General features: G+C 43.4%; 1 protein-coding gene across 2 annotated transcripts in view; it reads left to right on the forward strand.

Moving 5' to 3' along the window:
- WDR35 (WD repeat domain 35) overlaps positions 1–23598 on the forward strand; it is a 136992-nt gene extending 113394 nt beyond the window's left edge. Inside the window, exons 26-29 of one of the 2 annotated variants that reach the window (XM_073625339.1) lie at positions 8093–8233; positions 18594–18750; positions 20408–20648; positions 22511–23598. In XM_073625339.1, the coding sequence (XP_073481440.1) occupies positions 8093–8233; positions 18594–18750; positions 20408–20648; positions 22511–22661 (690 nt within the window). In that variant the 3' untranslated portion in view covers positions 22662–23598. The remainder of the gene's footprint in view (positions 1–8092; positions 8234–18593; positions 18751–20407; positions 20649–22510) is intronic. The other variant, XM_073625340.1, reaches the window with a different exon arrangement.

The following is a 23598-nucleotide window of genomic DNA, read 5'->3' on the forward strand; positions in this document are numbered from 1 at the left end:
GATTCACTCAAGAGATAAAACGATAATTCTACCACTATACAAGACTCTGGTGCGGCCGCACCTGGAGTATGCTTTCCGGTTCTGGGCACCAGTCCTCAGGAGGGATGTGCTGGAACTGGAGGGAGTCCAGAAAAGGGCAACAAAGCTACTTAATGGACTGGAGGATCTCAGCTATGGGGAAAGACTACAAGCATTGAACTTATTCTCTCTGGAGAGGAGACGCATGAGAGGGGATATGATATTGATGTACAAATACCGTACTGGTGACCCTAGCATAGGGAACAAACTTTTCAGTGAAAGGGAATTTAAAAAGACATGTGGCCATTCACTAGAATTAGAAGAGAAGTGTTGAACCATAAACTGCGTAGAGAGTTCTTTACTGTCAGAGTGTTAAGGATGTGGAATTCTCTTCCACAAGCAGTGGTATCAGCAGGGAGCATCGATAATTGAAAAAAACTTTTTAATGGGTACCTTAACGACCACAACATACAAGGATATACAATTTATTATTAACATAAACGCACACACATGGGTTGGACTGGATGGACTTGTGTCTTTTTTAAACCTCACGACTTATGTAACTATGTTGATTTGGATGTATGGGTTGTTGTCAAGCTGGGAGATGACGTTCCTCTTCATGTTCAGCTTTCTAGCAGAAGCCTGAAGGTTTTGTGCCAATATTGACTGATATTTGGAATTGGTCATAATTTCCTCTACCTTGAGGCCCCTGTTCCAGCTGAAGAAAAACAGCCCCAAAGCATGATGCTGCCACCACCATGCTTCACTGTAGGTATGGTGTTCTTTTGTTGATGTGCAGTGTTGTTTTTGCGCTAAACATATCTTTTGGAATTATGGCCAAAAAGTTCAACAAACCATAACACATTTTCCCATATGCTCTTGGGAGACTTCAGATGTGTTTTTTAAAAAATTCGACAGGCTTGGATGTTTTTCTTCATAAGAAAAGGCTTCTGTCTTGCCACCCCATAGCCCAGACATATGAAGAATACGGGAGATTGTTCTCACATTTACCACACAGCCAGTACTTGCCAGATATTCCTGCAGCTCCTTTAATGTTGTTTTCAGCCTCTTGGCAGCCTCCCTGATCAGTTTTCTTCTTGTCACTTCATCAATTTTGGAGGGATGTCCAGTTCTTGGTAATGTCACTGTTGTGCAATATTTTCTCCTCTTTATGACTGTCTTCACTGTGTTCCATGGTATATCTAATGCCTTGGAAATTCTTTTGTACCCTTCTCCAGACTGATACCTTTTTTGAGATCCCTCTGATGCTTCGGAAGCTCTCTGCAGACCATGGCTTTTACTATAGGATGCGACTTAGAAAATGTTAGGAAAGACCTACTAGAACAGCTGAGCTTTATTTTGGGTTAATCAGAGGCACTTTATGCCAAATGATGGCAGGTGTGTACTAACTCCTAAGTAACATCAGTTTGAATGTTATTGCTTAATTCTGAACACAGCTACAGCTGCAGTTATATAAAGGGTGTGCATACTTATGCAACCACATTATTTTATTTTTTTATTTTTACTTCTTCAATTGAGTTGTACAGTTTATAGGTTTCACATTAAAAGTGGAAAAAGTTCTGAAATGATTTATCTTTGTCTCATTTTTTTACACCACAGAAACCTGACACTTTAACAGGGGTGTGTAGACTTTTTAGATCCACTGTATGTGTGTATATTGTATGTATGTGTATATATGTATATATATAATATTTATTATGAATGAAATGCTGTAAAGTGGGAATTTTAATAGTTTATTATTACCAATTTACAAAAATACAAAGTGAGCGAACAGTAAAAAAATCTAAATCAAATCATTATTTATTGTGACTACCCTTTGGCTTCAAACCACCATCCAATTCTTCTAGGTACACATAGTGCTTGTGAATGCAATTTTTGAAGGAACTCTGCAGGCAGGTTGTTCCAAACATCTTGGAGAACAAACCACAGATCTTCTGTGGATGTAGGCCATCTCAAATCCTTTTGTCTCATATAATCCCAGACAGATTCCATGATGTTGAGCTGAGGGCTCTGTGGGGCCAAACCATCACTTCCAGTACTCCTTGTTCTTTACGCTGAAGATCGCTCTTAAAGCAAATCTTCACCAAACCAAAACACTATTTAATTCATGTTTGATATTCAAAGCAAATTCCCCCACCCATTCATGTCTTTATAATTTATTTTGTTGAGAAATCACTTTGAAATCCCCCTCTCCCTCTAGCATTTCTGGCCGTGGCCATCTTGAGTAAGGGCTAATGATTCATGTAGCATTTACTTCTTGGAATCCACTTGCCCTTAGCTCAAGCATGCAAGCAGGAGAGTGTGCTAAGCTGAGAAAACTCATCCTCTCCCCGTGAAGACTACTGAGATGTATGACATAATTTGCCTAGGTAAGAAACCATAAAGTAACTGAAAAAATATAAAAAAAAAAGTTTAAAACCAGTAAATATGATTTATTTTTCGTACATCACGGGACACAGAGCCACAGTATTTACTGATGGGTTATATAGGCACCACTAGGTGAGGGACACTGGCACACCCTAGACAGGAAGTTTAGCCCTCTATATAACCCCTCCCCTTACTGGGAGTACCTCAGTTTTTTTACCAGTGTCTTAGGATGAACCTGCCAGCGGCTTTGTGTTTTGCAGTTGACGCAATCAGAGATACTATCCTTCAGACCTCTCGCCTTACTCTTGGGTTGGTGCATCAGACCTCTCGCCTCGTCATCAGACCTCTCGCCTCGTCCAGGGGGAGGAAATCTACTAGACAGAACGCTAAAGCCTCTTTATGAAGGGGTGCCCCCGCTCATTTGATTGGGGGGAAGACTGCTACAGTTCTCAGGGGTCTGGCAGGAGGATTTTCAGGACAGATGGGTGGTCTCCACAATAACTCTAGGTTACAAACTAGAATTCCAAGAATTCCCGTCTCCTCGTTTCCTCAGATCAAAATGCGTAGAATCTTATGGTTGAAAAATTGGTCAGCCGAAACTCCATGCAAAAAGCTCCTGGCTGGTTTTCCCTTCCGTAGCGTAAGGCTGTTTGGCGAGGATTTGGACAATTATATCCAAAAAATCTCAAGTGGGAAAAGTACCCTTTTGCCAGTTAAGAAAAGGAGTAAACGTCCCTCATTTAAACGGGCTCTTTCTCCAGTGCCAGGAGCATCAGCCTCCAGGCAGTCGCGACGGCCTCCACCGTCAAGTTCAAGAGGTAAAACTCAGAGTCAACCCCAGGGACAAAAGAAGTCCTGGGGGAGGAAATCTACAAGACAGAACGCTAAAGCCTCTTTATGAAGGGGCGCCCCCACTCGTTCGATTGGGGGGAAGACTGCTACAGTTCTCAGGGGTCTGGCAGGAGGACAGATGGGTGGTCTCCACAATAACTCTAGGTTACAAACTAGAATTCCGAGAATTCCCGTCTCCTCGTTTCCTCAGATCAAATGTTCCCAAAGACCCAGAGAAAAAGAAGTCTCTCTTTCAAGCGTTGGAGCGACTTTTGTCGCAAAAAGTAATCATGGTGGTTCCCATGCAAGAGCAGGGATTGGGGTTTTATTCAAACCTTTTCACGGTGGCAAAGCTAAATGGAGATGTCAGACCCATCCTAGATCTCAGAGATCTAAACCGGTTCCTAAAAATTCGATCTTTTCGCATGGTATCAATCCGATCAGTAGTCTCCATCCTACAAGGAGGAGAACTTCTGGCATCAATAGACATCAAGGATGCATACATGCATGTACCTATTTTCCCTGCTCATCAGAAATATCTGCGTTTCGAAGTGGAAAAACACCATTTTCAGTTTGTAGCTCTGCCTTTCGGTCTAGCTACTGCACCACAGGCATTCATAAAGGTCCTGGCTCCTCCTCTGGTCAGATTAAGGGCCCAGGTTATAACGGTTATAGTGTACCTAGATGACCTGCTTTTGATAGACCGGTCGGTAGCCCGCTTAGACCAAAGCTTGGTCACCACAGTCAACTACCTGGAATACCTAGGTTGGGTCCTCAACCTAGAGAAGTCTTCTTTAAAACCAGTAAGAAGACTAGAGTACTTGGTTCTGGTTATAGATGCAACCCAGAAGAGGGTGTTTTTACCCCAAGCAAAAATCAGTGCCATAAAGGAGCTGGTTCAGGTAATCAGGGCAAAGAAGGGTCCCTCTATTCGCCTTTGTATTAGGTTGTTGAGAAAGATGGTGGCTTCATTCGAAGCGGTTTCCTATGCTCTGTTTCATTTGAGACTACTGCAAAACAGTATCCTGTCTGCCTGGAACAAGAAAGTCCAGGCGCTAGATTTTCCGATGCGCTTGTCACCAATAGTGCGTCAGAGCCTCAGTTGGTGGTTGGTACCCGAGAATCTGCGGAAAGGGAAATCCTTTTTACCAGTTACCTGGAAGGTGGTAACAACAGATGCCAGCCTTTCGGATTGGGCAGCAGTACTGGAAGAGATGACTGTCCAAGGGAAATAGTCCAAACCTGAGAGGACCTTCCCCATCAACATTCTAAAGATTTGTGCGGCGTACCTAGCCCTAAAGGCCTGGACATTCAGGTTGCAGGGTTTTCCTGTCAGGATCCAATCCGACAATGCCACAGCAGTGGCTTATATCAATCACCAAGGGGGCACCAGGAGACGTGCAGCCCAGGGAGAGGTAAACCAGATCCTAATCTGGGCAGAAAAGCATGTGCTGTGCATATCGGCAGTCTTCATTCCAGGGGTAGAGAACTGGCAGGCGGACTACTTAAGTCGCCAGCAGTTGTTCCCAGGGGAATGGTCTCTTCACCCCGATATCTTCCTGGCTATATGCCAAAGATGGGGGATCCCGGATGCAGATCTGTTTGCGTCCAGGTTCAACAACAAGATCGACAACTTTGTGTCAAGAACAAGGGATCCACTTGCATGCAGGACAGATGCGTTGGTGACTCCGTAGCATCAGTTCTCACTGATTTATACATTCCCTCCTATTCTGCTGCTACCACGACTTCTTTGCGGGATCAAGCAGGAAAAGAAGTCGGTGCTTCTAGTGGCTCCAGCGTGGCCCAGAAGATCTTGGTATGCAGAAATAATGAAGATGGCGGTAGGGTCCCCATGGACCCTACCACCACGTCCAGACCTGTTATCACAGGGACCAGTGTTCCATCCTACCTTACAAGCCCTACATTTTACGGTTTGGCTATTGAAACCCACATTCTGAAGAGTCGTGGGCTTTCAGGCCCAGTAATTTCTACCTTGATTAATGCAAGGAAGCCAGCTTCCAGAGTCATTTATTATAGAGTCTGGAAGGCATATGTCTCCTGGTGTGAATCCAGGGGTTGGCATCCCAGAAAGTATGTCATAGGGAGAATCCTTGCTTTTCTGCAAATGGAGTTAGAGATGAAGCTGGCCTTGAGTACTATCAAGGGCCAGGTCTTGGCCTTATTGATGTTGCTTCAGCGTCCGCTTGCTTGGCATTCTTTGGTCCGAAGCTTTAGACAGGGGGTAACGTGGCTTAATCCACCGGTTAGAGCTCCCCTGAACCCCTGGGACTTGAATTTAGTTCTGTCGGCATTACAGAAACAGCCTTTTGAGCCAATATGACATATTCCCTTGGTCAAGGAAGCTAATTTTTCTGGTAGCTATTTCTTCTGCAAGAAGGGTATCAGAATTGGCGGCTCTTTCTTGTAAAGAGCCATATTTAATTATTAATAAGGATAGAGTAGTATTGCGTCCTCATCCTAGCTTTCTACCAAAGGTTGTTTCAGGTTTTCATCTAAACCAGGATATTGTTCTGCCTTCATTTTTTCCAGATCCCTGTTCTACGGAAGAAAAGTCACTACATTCTCTGGATGTAGTGAGAGCGGTCAAAACCTATTTGGAAGCAACTGCTCAGTTTCGCAAAACGAATGTTTTGTTTGTGTTGCCTGAAGGTCCTAAAAAAGGACAGGCAGCGCCGAAATCTACCATTGCTAAGTGGATTCGACAGGTAATTGCTCAAGCTTATGGTTTGAAGAGGAAAGTTCCACCTTTTCAAATCAAAGCGCACTCCATCAGAGCTGTAAGTGCTTCATGGGCAGTGCATCACCAGGCCTCCATGGCTCAAATCTGCAGGGCCACAACTTGGTCTTCAGTCCATACATTCACCAGATTCTATCAGGTGGATGTGAGAAGACATGAGAATATCGCCTTTGGGTGCAGTGTGCTACAGGCAGTGGTACAAGGTCCTCAGGTCTGATTGCACCCTACTTTTGTTGTGTCTCCCTCCCCTCAGATAGCATTGCTCTGGGACATCCCATCAGTAAATACTGTGGCTCTGTGTCCCGTGATGCACGAAAAAGAAAGGATTTTTATAACAGCTTGCCTGTAAAATCCTTTTCTTCGAGTACATCACGGGACACAGAGGTCTCTCCCCTCTTGTAATACAGATATATTGCTTTGCTACAAAACTGAGGTACTCCCAGTAAGGGGAGGGGTTATATAGGGGGCTAAACTTCCTGTCTAGAGTGCGCCAGTGTCCATCACCTAGTGGTGCCTATATAACCCATCAGTATATACTGTGGCTCTGTGTCCTGTGATGTACTCGAAGAAAAGAATTTTACAGGTAAGTTGTTATAAAAATCCTATTATTCCTTTTCATTATCTCTATTTACAAATCATATCAGCAGTAGAATTAACCGGTTCTCGACCGGCCGCTGCAGTTTTACTGCGGCAGGTTGGCTCCCCTGGGCGAACCGCCGTAACTGTATGTGGGCCCTTTAAGATGCTGTAGGAGGCGCCCGCAGCGTGTGCCCAGGGCCGATGCGAGTGCCTGGTGGGCGCGATGACCGCTGGGCACCCGCGATCGCTCATGACAGAGCGAGAACAGGGATCTGTGTGTTTAAACACACAAATCCTGGTGCTCTCAGTGGAGAGGAGAAAGATTGTGTGTTCATACTAAGTATGAACACCGATCTCTCTCTCCACCCTTAGTCAGTCCCATCCCCCCTACAGTTAGAACACACATGGGGAACACAGTTAACCCCTTGATCGCCCCCTAGTGTTAACCCCTTCCCTGCCAGTGACATTTATACAGTAATCAGTGCATTTTTATAGCACTGATCGCTGTATAATTTCAATAGTCTCAAAAATGTGTCAAAAGTGTCCAATTTGTCCGCCGCAATATCGCAGTCCCCATAAAAATCGCAGATCACCGACATTACTAGTAAAAAAACAAAAATAATAATAAAAATGCCATAAATATATCCCCTATTTTGTAGACGCTATAACTTTTGTGCAAACCAATCAATATACGCTTATTGCAATTTTTTTTTTTTTTTTTTACCAAAAATATGTAGAAGAATACATATTGGCCTAAACTGAGGAAAAAATGATTTTTATTTTTTTCAGTTTGGGATATTTATTATAGCAAAAAGTAAAAGATATTGTGTTGTTTTTTTTTTTTTTTTAAATTGTCACTCTTCTTTTGTTTATAGCGCAAAAAATAAAAACCGCAGAGGTGATCAAATACCACCAAAAGAAAGCTGTATTTGTGGGAAAAAAAGGACGTCAATATTGTTTGGGTACAGCGTTACACGACCGCACAATTGTCAGTTAAAGTGATGTAGTGCCGTATCGCAAAAAATGGCCTGGTCATTGAGCAGCCAAATCTTTCGGGGCTGAAGTGGTTAAACACAATCAGTGTTGATTAGGGGAGTGGAGATCCACTTTAATGACATTGGCTGCATGTGTGGGGTCGTTGTCCTGCTGCAGAATACATTTGGAGTCAATCACATGCCTCCCTGATGGTATGGCATGATGGATAAGTCTCTGCCTGTATTTCTCAGCATTGAGGACACCATTGATCCTAACCAAATCTCCAACTCCATTTGCAGAAATGCAGCCCCAAACTTGCAAGGAAACTCCAAACAAGGAATAATGAGTTTGGTAGATTCACCCACTTGTAGATTACAAAGCATCACCAACATGCTTCTAGTAGAATGGGATTATGTGATTGTAGAGGCAGCAACCTACTCAATTCATTATCTTCCCAATCATAGAGGTTACTGGAAATCAGCAATGAATGGTCTTGTCAGTGATCCTTTGTAGTTCAGTAACTGTTATTGTGTTGTATTCCAGATTGCTGATGAAGAGGCCAAGAAACGAACAAAGCCGCTCCGTGTAAAGAAGCTGTATGTGCTGGCAGCATTACTGGTGGAGCAATACCATACACATGTGAAGATAACACAGAAAGGAAAGCAGAAAGGAAACCAGACTGAGGTATGATAATCCTGATTTGCTCAGACTAATGGCTAAAGGTAAAACTAAAACACCTGGAGTTCAGTCAATGCAAACTCCTATAACAAAACACAGTTACCAAGATTGGTTTACTTTTGGAGGAATTATGGAAAGTATTACACCCCTTTAACACTGAGGCATTTTTCAGGCTAAAGGGCTAAAAATGGCGCCTGTAAAGCGCCTCCCCTGCATCCCCAGTGTGAGAGCCCGGGTGCTTTCACATTGGAGCGGTGCGCTTGCAGGACGTTAGAAAATGTCCTGCAAGCAGCATCTTTGGAGCGGTGTATACACCACTCCCAAACCGCCCCTGCCCATTGAAATAAATGAGCATCACTGCCAAAGTGATTTGCCTGCACTTTTTGGGCGCATTTAACCCTTTCTTCAGCCGCTAGCGGGGGTTAAAAGCACCACGCTAGTGGCCGAAAAGCGCCGCTAAAATGGTGGTAAAGCGCCACTAAAACTAGTGACACGTTACCGCTAACGCAGCCTGTTGGCAGTGTGAAAGGGGTCTTAAAGTAATTGTAAAGTCTATTTTTTTTTTTTTTAAATATCAAACATGTTAAACTTACCTCCTCTGTGAAGTGGTCTTACACAGAGCAGCCTGGATCCTCCTCTTCTCGGGTCCCTCTTCGCTGCTCCTGGCCCCTCCCTCCTGTCGAGTGCCCCCACAGCAAGCAGCTTGCTGTGGGGGCACCTGAGCCGAGCTGCAGCTCCGTCTAACCATTCATACATGGAGCTGCGGTTTGGCCCCGCACCCTCTCTCTCCTGATTGGCTGACTAACTTTGATTGACAGCAGCGGGAGCCAATGTTGCCGCTGCTGTGTCTCAGCCAATCAGGAGGGAGAGTCCCGAACGGCTGAGGGACTCGTGGACATTGCTGGATAGAGAGAGGTCTCAGGCAAGTATTATGGGGCTCGGGGGGGCTGCTACACACAGAAGGTTTTTCATCTTAATGCATGCAATGCATTAAGATAAAAAACCTTCTGCCTTTACAACCCCTTTAAACCCAAAACGGAAAACGTAATATATTATAGCTTACCAATCATTAGATGCGGTGGCTGCATTCATTTTCCTTTTTTAGGATTTCCCCCTCTGTTTTCACCTGGTGATTTGGCTAGTAGCACACCTCCTGTATTAGAGTGCTGCCACAGTGGATGAAGGATCACCTTTGGACAGCTGCATTGTCAGTCTGGGGGAGAGAAGTGTTAGATGTACTAGCAGATTTAGATACACTAGCAAATTGAAGCCAAACTCCAGCTAAATTGACATAAAAGGTTTTAGCAAACAGTTTTTTTTCCCTTTTGGAATAAAGGTTTCACATAAATATATAGAAGCTGACCATTGTAAGTACCTCTGTCAGTGATAAACTGTCTCAACACTCTAATGCCCCGTACACACGGTCGGATTTTCCGATGGACAATGTCCGATCGGAGCGTGTTGTCGGAAATTCCGACCGTGTGTGGGCGCTATCGGACATTTTCCATCGGATTTTCCGACACACAAAGTTGGACAGCAGGAGATAAAATTTTCCGACAACAAAATCCGATCGCGTCAATTCCGACCGTGTGTGGCCTGTTCCGACGCACAAAGTGCCACGCATGCTCAGAAGAAATTCCGACACGGGACAGCTCGTTCTGGTAAACTTTGCGTTCGCAATGGATACAGCACTTTCGTCACGCTGCAATGTTCAAAATGGTTTAATACAGCGCACTCTCTTCTTCTTTATAATGTGACAAGAATTAAGTCGTTTTGATGCTCATATTCACACACACTTCTCACAAACTTTTATTTGTGTTTTTTTAGTGGGATTCCCTGAATATATTGTTATTAGTTGTCACATCTGACAGTTTTATATTTTTTAATTATTTTTTATTTTGGATTTTAAGCCTTTTTTTTCTTAATGTTTGGATTTTTTCCAAGGCTGATCTTTGTTCAATGTTATTTTTATTTTTACTCCAGAATATTTTTGGGTGTGTTTTGTGTGTCAAGTTACCCCAACACCATTGATATCTTTTATTATTTAATTTCCAGGAGATTGTTTGGTGTTGGTGTCCCTTGTTCATTTCACATTGTATATTTGAAACGTACCTGAATCCTCACAAACCAACTGTCATTTTTGAAGTAAAACACATAGGAGAGTATAATTCAAAACAAAAATCCTTTATTAAAGGATCAGAACCAAACAAAGAGGAAGGCAACACTGGATCAACAAGAGAAATTAGCGAAGCCTGGGACCCCCACGGCAGACATCAATTCTTCAACATCAAAATTGGTGGCCTGAGGAGTCCATATGTAAGGGAGGGCAGTCTGGTCCAGAATTCGCAGAGATCCGGATAGCAGCAGATGACATCTGTGTCCCCAGGCTGTGGTACCACAAGAGGCTGCATCTTTTGGCCGACCAGACTGAACCCAGGGCAATCACTGTCTGGTCTTCCTTCCACGCTTCCTTCCGGGCTGTGGCTGTGCTGTTGGAGATGTGGCAGGAGGAGGAGGAGGACCTGGAGGAGGACTGGGAGGACCTGGAGGAGGACTGGGGGAACCTGGAGGAGAGGGAGGAGGAGGACCTGCAGGAGAAGGAGGAGGACCATCCCAAAGATGTGTCTGAGGTGTAATTTGGCCCCTCATACCTTTCTCCAGAGCCTCCGATATGAGGGCCTCACACAAGGCTTTTTGGCCCTCCTCCATCCTCTGCATTTTATAGGCTATGAAGGCAGCAATGTTCTCCTGCATGGTGTGTGGTGCTCCCAGGACCTCTGTAGCCCTCCAAAAGAATGCTATAGCAGCCTCCTCTAGGGTATTCCTCCTACTGCCACTTTCTCTTTTCAGGGGGGGTGGAGGGACCTTGATATCAGCCAGCCGGCTCGGCCCGGCCACCTCCTGCTGAGACTTCCCTGTGTATGAAAAAGGGACATAGTTTTAGTTTTTGCATCATCAATCACAATCCTAAATTAGTACTCCCAACTAACATCTAGTTAACATCATTGATTGGACAAGCAGAAATATTTAGAGGAATGCTATACCTGGCTCAATCTGGGCTCCTCCACATGTGGCCTGGAAGGCCCAGGTTGGGCGTCAGAAGCCTCAGCCGGGGGGGGAAGGAAGCGTGGAAGGAAGACTGGAGAGGGATGGCCTGGGTTCAGTCTGGCCTGCCAGAAAGTGCAGCCTGTCGTAGTACAACATCCTGGGGACATAGATGTCATCTGCTGCTCCGGGTCTCTGTGAATCCAGGACTTTCTTGCGCTCCCTTAGATATGTACTCCTCAGGCCACCAATTAATATCTTTAAATAGGTGATGTCTGCCGTGGGGGTCACCTGCTTCACAATTTCACACAATTGCTCCAGTGCTGCCTTCCTCTTTGCTTGGTTCTTGAAATGGGGGTGGGTAATCTCCCACAGACAGGGCAGCTCACTTAGCATATCTATGAATACTGACAAGAAGTCATTGTCTTTCATTAAGATATCCATGTTCACTGCAAGACACAACACAAGACAAAGCCTAATGTCAGACAAAACTCTCCTAATCTTGTTACAATATAGGCCTCAATCTAGAAGCAGTATAGGCACAAGTTTGTCTCTTACCTTCGTTCTTACGATCGGCGCGTCCAATGCTTCTTCCTCCGCTCACAGATCGTACGTAATACGCACGCGTGTTGCGCTTTATACACACTGCGCATGCATGTAACTCCGCCTGCCCCTGACGTTCTTTCTAGTGTATTCCCCGCCCCTTTTCGTTCGGCGCAGTGGGTGAAGAGCACATGGCGGAGTTACAGCAGGTGCGTGCTAATTCTAGCAACGAGGAGGAGGAGGAGGAAAGCCCGGATCCAGGCACGTCCCGATCCAGAAGGAGACGTTTTAAGGCCACAAATATGTTGTTTGGGGAGATGTTGGAGATGGTCGACATCATGAGGAAGTCCGACTATGACGGAAAATATGGGCCTTACCCCAACCCCAACATCAGAAAGGCCAAGATCATGGCGAAAGTGGTCAGGAGTCTTGAGAGGAATTTTGGGGTACGAAGATCAAAAGATCAGCTCAGGAAGCGGTGGTCGGACCTGAAGTTGAGAGAGCCAGAGCAGTACCGAAAGATCCGGAGAGTGCTGCAAAAAAGTAAGTAGTTGTGCTGTGTTCCTATTCTTTCTGTCTTTATTACGTTCGTTCTGCTCCATATGCTTTTATTAATTGTAACGTTTAAAAAGGTCAACTTTAATGTTCATGGGCCCATTATTCGTTCGTATCAAACATTTTTTTTTTCGGCCTCTAGAACACCATTGTTTAGGCCATATGCATTTTCACACATTTTTGGGGGCCTACTTGGATGCCAAATATTTGTTTGTGTAGATGGGTTTGTTACTAGAATAAAATGCAAACTAGATTGTGTGTAAAGAGAGGACACTGAGCAGCTGTTTTCACATCTGGACACTGGAGCACTAGTGTGGGACCCCAGAACACCATTTTTATTAGGGGGGCCACACAGGTGCTCCAGTGTATACTATAGGGGGGGCTACATCTGTGAAGCTTGTACTAAACAGGTAAAGTATTGCAGCTTGACAAAGGACACTAAAAAATATACATCTTGGAACTCGGCTAAAATAGACAATTGTACCCCACTTCCAAGCAATGTTTCCTATTTCTAGTTCTGCCTTCAAATATCTGTGTGCTAAGTATACCGTTTTTGTTTTACATAGGGGAGAAAAGACTCGGGCACCCCTCATCCCAGGAGACCAGAAACCTCCCCCCTGGAAGAAGGGGAAATACCAAATCAAGAAGCTGAACAGGAGGAAGAAGAAGACGTGATGGAGATTGGCACCACAACAGGTGAGTGTCTGCGACCACAGGCTCAGGTAAAAGAGATGGATGGTGGCAGATTTTTGAGATTTTTTTTTTTGTTCTTTATCTCTTTTTAGGTGATCGTGATCCAGAACGCTTTACATCTGAAAGTGCCCAGATACTCATCGGGGAGATCATGGGGTGTAATCTCCAATTTCAAAACATCCAGCAACAAATCAGTGATGTTATTAAAAAAAATAATAACATCATTGATGTTTTGGGGCGAATTTAAACCTCACAAAATCACCTGTTTTATCGTACGAAAATTTTTTCAATGTTTAGAAAAGCCAAATTTGGAGGATGCACACAGTGTGCCAACATGTGCTATCTGCCATCACGGGAGATCAATGGACGCGTTTTGGGGATGCAACCCCTTCCTCAATTATAAAGTCGCATTGAGGAAGGGCTTGCCCCCCCAAAACACGTCCCTTGATCCCCCCTGATGGCAGATAGCACATGTTGACATTCGTAAATTGGTGTGCATCTTCCAAATTTGGCTTTTCCAGGGGTGATTTCCCCCCATCTGAACGCTATATCAAACACAGTTCCTAAATACTCATGTCTGATATAGCCTTCAGGTTTTACCATATGTGAACTTTGTAAGTTCAAGTTTTTTGGCTTTCTTGTTGGTTTTACACAGGCCTGTTTTATCTGAAATGGATATTTCGATTTTTGATAATGCTACTGCAAACATTGTTATACAACAAACATGTTGGTTTGTTTTAAAAACCTTTGGGAAATGCACATGTGATTGTGCAGGTATAAAAAAGTGCCTTACTCAAGAATGTGTGGATTATTGTCTCAACACTACAACACTTTTGGGGTGATGTAATTGCTGTTTTATGCAAAAATGGGGGTTATTTCCTAAGGGCAAATCCACTTTGCACTACAAGTGCAGGTTCAGTGCAGTTGCAAGTGCACTTGTAGTGAAATGTGTTTTTGCATTTAGGAAGTACCAGCCAACACTGTTTTTTATAAGGTTACCCAATCACAACATTTTCTGCACTCAACACATTTCTGTCAGGGTCAGCTAAAACAAACACAAGCAGTAAATGTCCACAAAGAATTTCTTTTGGTTGTTTTTTATTTGAAAAAGGTGTCACAGATTGTCTGGCATATTGATAGCCCCCCTACCCGCAAAGAACTCCAGGTAGCGTAACCGGACATCATGGGCATTCAGGGAGGGCAAGCCAGGACGGCCACTTTCAAGCGCCGTCAGTGTTGATGGATTAGGGATTCCGGCCTCAGGCCCAACTGAGCCAGCATAGTTGGCTGAATGTTTTCTTAAAAAATTATGGAGAACACAGCAGGCAAGTATTATATGGTTCAGTTTATACTCCGCCATATGGATGGGTGTCAGAAATAATCGGAACCGGCTGGCCAGGATTCCAAATGTGTTCTCCACCACTCTTCGGGCTCTGGCCAGCTGGTAATTAAAAACCCTCTGTTCCGGGGTGAGGGTCCTCATCGGGAATGGCCCGCAGGTGGTCCCCCAGCGCAAATGCTTCATCAGCAACGAACACAAATGGGAGACCTTCAACATTGTCCTCTGGAGGTGGCAAGTCCAAGCTGCCATTCTGGAGACGCCTGTAGAACTCCGTCTGGGCGATCACTCCACCATCGGACATCCGGCCATTCTTCCCCACGTCCACATACAAGAACTCGTAATTAGCCGACACCACCGCCAACATCACTATACTATTAAACCCTTTGTAATTATAATAGTACGACCCCGAGTTGGGTGGTGGGACGATGTGGACGTGTTTCCCATCAATTGCCCCTCCGCAGTTAGGAAAGTCCCACCGCTGGGCAAAGTGGGAGGCCACAGTCTGCCATTCCTGTGGCGTTGAAGGAAACTGTTGAGGAAAAAACAATAAACATTACTATTTTTTCAAAGATACATGGCAAGCAGATTATACACAAACATTATGGGGCAACCTCCAGATAGCATTTACTAAGGGGAATTTAACAAGGCCAAAGTATAAGGTACACCTATCATATTCCCCCTCCCCCCCTCTCATGGGCCATTTCTAACATTATAGGGGGGGGGAACTCTTGGACAGGTAACCCTCTTTACTTCATTGAGAGATGAATGCCTAAATAATGGGTATTACTTGGAACAGCCCCTCCTTAGTTACACTATTGGCAGACCACTGGACAGGTAAGAAGTGTCATAATACAAAGATATAAATACACACTGTACACATTTGAGGACATTTGAACATTCTGCTATTACCTATCAAGATAATAATAGGATACCAAAACTTTAAACAGTACCATTGGAAAGTATACAGGCAGGCCCTTGCACTACATGCTTTGGGGAATTCATCCATACATCTGACCAGTAAAGAGGTGGGTATAGTGTGTATGGGTTTGGCAAAGTCAGCAGATAGATGATTGAGGATAGAGAATTGGGATCAGCTGACTTAGCAGTTGGGGGAGGGAGGGTTTAAAAAAATTTGGGGACACCACAAAAAAAACCCTCTGGCACTCTGCCTGAATTTAAATCAAAAATAACATTTCCAAACATTTTAGGGGGTGTTTGGGGTAAAGCACTACTATGGAGCTGATAAAATACATTGTTAAGTGACTACATGAGGTGAATATAGGCCAGGAAAGACCATGCTGGGGAGGTTATTGAAGGGCAAATATGTATGAAGGACATAAAATAATAATTACCTAAAAATCCAGCATGCATGAGAACAAAGGGGACATTCACAGCATATTACAATCATGGTAATTAGGGAATGAGGGAAGAAATACAATATATTATCAAACATTCAATACAATAAAATGTGATATAAAAGGATAAAAATCTTACCTTCATATACTCCTTCTGCAGGACCTGGATGATGGCAGAACAGGTCTCTGGGATAATGATCCCCAGAGCCTGGGGGGAGATGCCTGTCGAGAACTTGAGGTCCTGCAGGCTTCTCCCTGTGGCCAAATACCGCAAGGTAGCGACCAACCTCTGCTCCGGAGTGATGGCTTGCCTCATACAGGTATCCTGCCTGCTGATATAGGGGGTCAGCGAAGCCAACAGACGGTGAAATACGGGGTCCGTCATCCTGAGAAAGTTCCTGAAATCATCAGGATTATTCTCACGGATCTCACGGAGCAAAGGCATATGACAGAACTGGTCACGCTGAAGCAACCAATTCTTGGTCCATGAACTCCTCCCCACCCTGTTCATGGACTGGACTTGTGTCAAGGTCAGGACCCCAACACCAAGCCCCCGCACAGCACGAACTCTACGAGGAGTACGCATACGAAACATGGCTAGAAAACGGTCGGCTGCTCAGAACGAAGTAACAGAACGTACTGAAGAACAGCAAGGCCTGTGAAGAGCGACCTGAAAAACAGCAACGAGCGGGCAAGATCGCACAGAAAACTCTGATACGAACTGACTGCACGCACTGAAGAGCAGATACAAACCCACAAGCACAAACTGAACGGCAGAAAACGATCTGAAAGCCACGAGTCTGAAAAAGCGCGAATCGTCTCTCACCAAACTTTTACTAACACGAGATTAGCAAAAGGAGCCCAAAGGGTGCCGCGCTTGGTTCTGAACCGGCCTTTTCTAGTCTCGTCGTACGTGGTGTACGTCACCGCGTTCTTGGCGATTGGAAATTCCGACAACTTTGTGCGACCGTGTGTAGGCAAAACAAGTTTGAGCCAACATCCGTCGGAAAAAATCCTAGGATTTTGTTGTCGGAATGTCCGAACAAAGTCCGACCGTGTGTACGGGGCATAACTGCTATATCTGCAAAAGAACTTGTTCTTTTGAAAAAAAACAACAAGCCTACTGTCTGGATCACCAGGTGAAAATAGGGGAAAGCAAACCTAAAAAGGAAAACTAAAGCAGAAATTACATTGGATGCCACGTACACACGACCTGACTTTACGGCATACTTGGTTCTGTGGACCGGAGTCGTGTGTGGGCTCCAGCTGACTTTTTTTCCTAAAAAGTTCGATGGACCTAGAAATGAAACATGTTTCAAATCTATCCGATGGACTCGAGTCCGGTCGAAAAGTCCGCTCATCTGTATGCTAGTCCGACGGACAAAAACCAACGCTAGGGCAGCTATTGGCTACTGGCTATGAACTTCCTTGTTTTAGTCCGGTGTACGTCATCACGTACGAATCCGTCGGACTTTGGTTGATCGTGTGTAGGCAAGTCCGTTCATTCAGAAAGTCCGTCGTAAAGTCCGCCGGACAAAGTCTGCCGTAAAGTCAGCTCGTGTGTACGCGGCATAAGAGTTGAATTGGCAAGTTGCAATATAAGAAATGTTTCCTTTTGGGTTTAATAGGTGGGTGTCAGTCTGGAGGACAGTGAACAAGACATCACAAGAACAAACATTTTCAAAAAATTGTAGCAGCCCATAAAATCTAAGCCAGTACATAAACTGCTGCTAGGTCAGCTATCAAATAATCCATCGGCCATCGTTGATTCTACTTTGACACATACCACCTACCTAAACATTAATGCTGGTCAAGTATACTCCTTTATGGAAAGGGTTTTCCCTGATGGCAGAGGCCTCTTTCACCAGGATAATGCACCCTGTTACATTGCAAAAATGGTTCAAGAATAGTTTGAAGAACACAACAATGCGTTTGAGGTGTTGACGTGGCCTCCAAAATCTCCAAATCTCAATTCACTCAAGCATCTGTGGGATGTGCTGGAAAAAAATAAGTTTGTTTCATTGAGGTCGCACCTCACAGCTTGCGAGACTTAAAGAATCTGCTACTGATGGCTTTGTGCCTGATACCACAGCATACCTTCAAAGGTCTATTGGCATCAATGCTTAAAAAAGGGTTAGGGCTGTTTTGGCAGCAAAACGTGGGTGGTTTTAAAATTGTGGCTGATTGGTGTATGTTAAGAATGCTTACCAGTCCCCAGTTGTCCTGGGGTCCCCCACCGGCGCTCCCCGCTCCATCCCCTGCTGAGTACTCCCATAGCAAGCCGCTTGCTATGATGGCACTCCTGTGTGCTTTCTCCCAAGCCCCGCCCCCAGCTCCCTCGTCATTGGCTCTGATTAACAACCACGGAGGGAGCCATTGTGTGCGTTTTCAATCGCTTTAAATACATTAAAAATGTGAATAGGGCTCAGGAGGGCATAATTTTCAATATGAAGCTAAGATTAAGAACATGAGGACATGACTCCAAAGCAGCAGCAGGAAAGTTCAAAACAAATCTTAGAAAGTTTGATTTTACTGAAAGAGTAATTGATGTTTGGGACAAGCATAGATCTAAACTCAGACAAAAAAGTAAAAAAAAAATTACAGAACAAAAAGGTGTAGCCTTGATGGGCCACTTATTCTTTTTTCCAATATCACTTTTCTATGTTTAAGCCAAACAAAATATCCACTTTGGAAAACAGAACACCGAAATGTATGTATTTCATGAACATAACACTGTGCTGCAGTTATCATATGTTCCTTTTGCTGTGTTTTAAAGCAGACTCCAGTCATATAATGCTGGGTGTGTCATGTAATTTTGCCTACTGCTTTTCAGGCTACATCGGCACTGGCTGGTCTGTTAGAGGAAGACAGTCTCCTGTCTGATAATCGGATAATTGACAATGCCTGGAGAGGGGCTGAGGCCTATCACTTCTTCCTGCTCGCTCATAGGCAGCTCTATGAAGGCTATGTAGATGCTGCCATGAGGACAGGTGAGTCTGGACTGGATATTTCTTACTGCAGATGAGCTATTCAACGATCTAGATTACTGGGTATTTAACTTTTGGATAGCCACAGGTTGAGGCACCCAGTTGCTTTTTGCATCTCTGTGACTTGACCACTGGAATTAGAGTTCCTCATCCTGCTGCCATTCTGTTCATGTGTCTATTCAAGATTTTTTCCCTATTGAGCAGATGCAGCAGATAGGAATGAGACTTCCTTTGTTTTGGCACCTTCTGGTTGGGTGTAAACCCCAAGAATTCATATGAAGATATGTGTCTTCTTGAGTTGACTAAACTATATAGAATTCAGTGAATAAAGGCCACCATCATTCACCCAAAACTGAATTACCAATTATGGTTCATATAGAAAGCTTTTTGTTGAATGGGAGGTTCAAACTGTTATGAAAAAATGTCTGAGGGAAAAAAGGAACAAGGAGCTCTAGCTATTTATGATGCTTTGGAGAAAAGTGGCATCACTTTAATTTGTTGTGTAATTTAAAGTGACCCTGTCAGTTCCGTAATAAAGTCCTAAAAGAAAGTCCCAGCAATGGAAGAGATCTCCCCTCCCTGGTGGACTTTTTTGACAATCATGCTTCAATTCAGCACTGCAACCTCTGTCAGTCTCTTTAGCATTAGACATTTCTGAGAGTGTCATGCTTCTGAGTCCCCTGATACATGCTGTGAGTATAATAGCTCCTTTATAGCAGTTTACTTCCTTTTGAATTTTAATGCAGAACTGACAAGCCCGCTTTAAAGTGCTAATTTTAGCTATTTATGGAGCTCCCAACTGTCCCTGATTTTGAGGGACTGTCCCTGATTTGGAACAATGTCCCTCCTTTCTCCTCATTTGTTTCTCATTTTGGTCTGATCTATATAGTTGTATATAAAATGCACTATTTATCTTTCAAAAAGTGTTAACCAGTGCTAAACCTTTCATCCAATTTATAAATCGCTGCATTTGTAAATGTCAAAAGCCAGTATAAAGGAATAGTAGTGGTAAATAAAAAGCACTTGTGAGTTTATCTAATCATATTTTCCTTATAAATCTCCTTTAAGGGGGCGTGGCAGGGGGTGTGCACAGTGGTGTAGTGGTAGCACTCTCGCCTAGCAGTAAGAAGGGTCGCTGGTTCCCAACCAGGACACTACCTGCCTGGAGTTTGCATGTTCTCCCTGTGCCTGCGTGGGTTTCCTCCGGGTACTCCGGTTTCCTCCCACACTCTAAAGACATGCTGGTAGGTTAATTGGATCCTGTCTAAATTGTCCCTAGTATGTATGAATGTGAGTTAGGGACCTTAGATTGTAAGCTCCTTGAGGGTAGGGACTGATGTGAATGTACAATGTATATGTAAAGCGCTGTGTAAATTGACGGCGCTATATAAGTACCTAAAATAAATAAATAAATAAATAAATGCCTGCATACTTTTGCTAATAGGTGTCCCTCGTCCCCATCTCAAAAAGTTGGGAGGTATGATTACTACATATCTGGAATAATGGTTTTACATCTTTTTAATGCAGGGAACAAACATAAAAAGTTTAAAATTTGGGGTCTAACAATTGTCTGCATTTTTTCATCAGTCTAGGATATTGGGAACAGAGTTGAGTCTGTTTGGTGCACACAAGTTTTACCTTTTGTCTTTATGATTCCCAGCTTTACACCTAAGAGATTATGAAGATATTATTCCTGCTGTGGAGATCTATTCCTTGCTGGCGCTCTGTGCCTGTGCTAATAGGGCATTCGGTACCTGTTCCAAGGCCTTTATTAAACTGGAATCCTTAGAGACTTTGAGCCCTGAGCAAAGACAGCAATATGAAGACCTTGCCCTGGAAATCTTCACCAAACACAGTCCAAAAGATAGCCGGAATCCTGAGACTGATGTCTTCCCAGAACGGTTTGTATAACATGAGATCAACACATGGATCCTACGAATAGTTCAAATTTAGAAACGGGTTACTACACATTTTCCTATTGCTTTTATGAAATGCCAAAAGAACAATTGAGTGCTGTCTGATACATTTTTTATTTGCACTAACATTCAGATTTTTAGGACAAGCTTTCAAGGTGTACCCCCTTCAAGGTCCCTGGAGTACTCAATTGTTCTTGTTGCAAGTGCACTAATGCAGCTACTATCACCTCCAGCGTGAAATGCAAAATATGTATTTATGGATTCTCAGAGGAATCGCTAGTTTCACTTTTTTTATTAAGACAAGCATGCCTGTTGGTGGTGTAAATAGCCTTAATAGCCTTAACCACTTGACCTCTGGAAGGACCCCCCCCTTCATAACCAGGTTTTTTTTTGCAATACGGCACTGTGTTACTTTAACTGACAATTGTGCAGTTCCCACAAATTTTTCCCACAAATAGAGCTTTCTTTTCATGGTATTTGATCACCTCTGCGTTTTTTTTTTCTTTGTTTTTTGTGCTATAAAAAATAAAATTGACAATTTTGGGAAAAAAAAATATAAAAATCGAATTTCTTCATAAATTTAGGTCAATATGTATTCTGTTACATATTTTTAGTTAAAAAAAAAAATTCCCAATAATCATATATTGATTTGTTTGTGCAAAAGTTATAGCGTCTAAAAACTATGGGATTTTTTTTTTTCTTTACTAGTAATTTTGGCGATCAGTGACTTATAGCAGGACTGTGATATTACAGTGGACATTCTGACACTTTTTGGGGACCAGTGACACTAATACAGTGATCAGTGCTAAAAAAAAATATGCGCTGTCACTGTACTAATGACACTGGCAGGGAAAGGGTTAACATCAGGGGCGATCAAAGGATTGATCGCAGAAAAGAAACGCTCCTGCGCACAAGTGGATTACCAGACAGACTATATAATGTCACAGGCCTTGCTGCCCTCAAGGATAGGGGTACCCTAACGATCAAAGATATAAAAAGAGAAGAAAGGGCGCACCAGCCTTGTGCATTATCCTTTGGATATGTATTTATTAAAAATGATAAAGAAGAAAACTACTCACAAACGACTGTAGAATTCTTGCAATAAAATATTCGCTAAGTAGCAGCATATAGTCTTAAACGAACAATACTCTCCAAAGGTCACAGAGGAAATCACAGGACCACTGCCAGCTGACGCATTTCGAGGGAAAAAACCCTCGAAACGCGATCAAAGAATTAACTGTGTGCCTAGCCTGTGTTTTGCTAAACTGCATGTGGTGCTTTCACTAGGGCAAGACATTGAATTTATTCCCTGCTTTGCAGGGACACAAATTCCATCCCTTCTCCTCTTGTCAGAACGGCGATCTGCCTACATAGGCAGATCGTCATTCTGGCTCTCTGCCTAAGGATTGGTGGGTGCTGGAGGACATCGGGTACCCTGCACATGCCGATCGGCTTCTGCTGTGTGCAATCACAGCGGAAGCGGGGCGCTTGCGGCGCGCATGTGTGCCCCCTACCCAGAAATGTCGGATCACATTTATATAGTATATGTGATCCAGTGCACAGGTGCCGCCCTGTAGCAGTAAAACTGCTGGCCTGAACTGGTAGATGCTGGTCCCATGATTGTATGCCTGGGTATTTGGACATGAACCTTTAGCTGAAGGGGTTTTTTGGGGGATGAGCTTCAGGCAGAAAAGCCTAGTCAACAACTGGTTTGGGATTCTGATCCTCCCTTTTCTAAAATCATGTGACCAAAAGCAAAGTTACCTTGGAGAATTAGAAGCAATCTTTAAGGCAGTATAATATTTATTCTATAATAATTCTTAAGACATTTTGTTTGTTTCTTACAGCAGCGAAGGAAAATTGCCAACATGCATTGCTTCAGGGAGACCCATTACAGAATATCAGTTCTGGATGTGCAGCGTTTGCAAGCACGGCGTTCAAGACCGAGAGATTGCTGCATACAGCTTCTGTCCTCTCTGCCACAGCTCCACTTCATAAGATGTATGAGACATTTCAGTGTAAATATATTATAAATAAAATCTATACACTGATAGTCTGCCCCTGATCACTGTAGGAAGGTTGTCCACTGGGATGTCAGTTTAAACATACCCACTATGTACATTAATATTCCTAATACGTATTTATTGTTATATTACTTTCACATGACCGTTTTCTTTAGGTTGGGGCAGTTACTTCATTTTAATTGTTTCTTAATCAGAGAAAAAAAAGCACGGTGAAAGCCTAAATAGCACACTGTAGGAGCATCTCATCATGAAGTTTTAAGCACAGAAAATGTATTTTTAAAGGATAAAGTTCACCTTTTAAGGAAAAAAAAAGGGGGTGAGAGGTGTGCTGGAACATGTTACATTTTACACTCTAAATACGGGTGTAACATGTTCTAAAAGGCAAACTTATCCCTTGAGAGCACTTGGGCTACTTAAGAAATCAGTCAGCTGGAGTACCCCAACACCTGGTACAGTCATTACACATTAACTGCACTCTATGGTGGAGATTTACTAAACTGTAGCACACAGACTCTGCTGCAGCTGTGCATAGTAACCAGTCAGCTTCTATTTTCATCATGTTCAATAAAGGATTGACAATAAAACCTAAAAGTCGAAGCTGATTGGTTACTATGCACAGCTACACCAGATTCTGTGTGTTCCAGTTTTAGTAAATCTCCCCCACGAGTTCTCCATCGATGTGAAGAAGGACTTAGCAACGGTGGCAGAGGGTTTTGCTGTGTACAGCTGATGATGGCTGTGATTGCAGAAGAGGATTACTGAATCTCTATGCTATCTGCCATAGTTCTGTAAGGGAAACTGTATTTTTTTTCTTTTACAATTTATAAACTGTTTTGTATCATTTTTTCATTATTTGTATACAATTTTTGCTTTTACAAATAAACATTTCATATGGGATGCAAATAATGGCA

This window comes from Aquarana catesbeiana, linkage group LG04, assembly GCF_042186555.1.
Source record: "Aquarana catesbeiana isolate 2022-GZ linkage group LG04, ASM4218655v1, whole genome shotgun sequence".
Taxonomy (NCBI): Eukaryota; Metazoa; Chordata; class Amphibia; order Anura; family Ranidae; genus Aquarana; species Aquarana catesbeiana.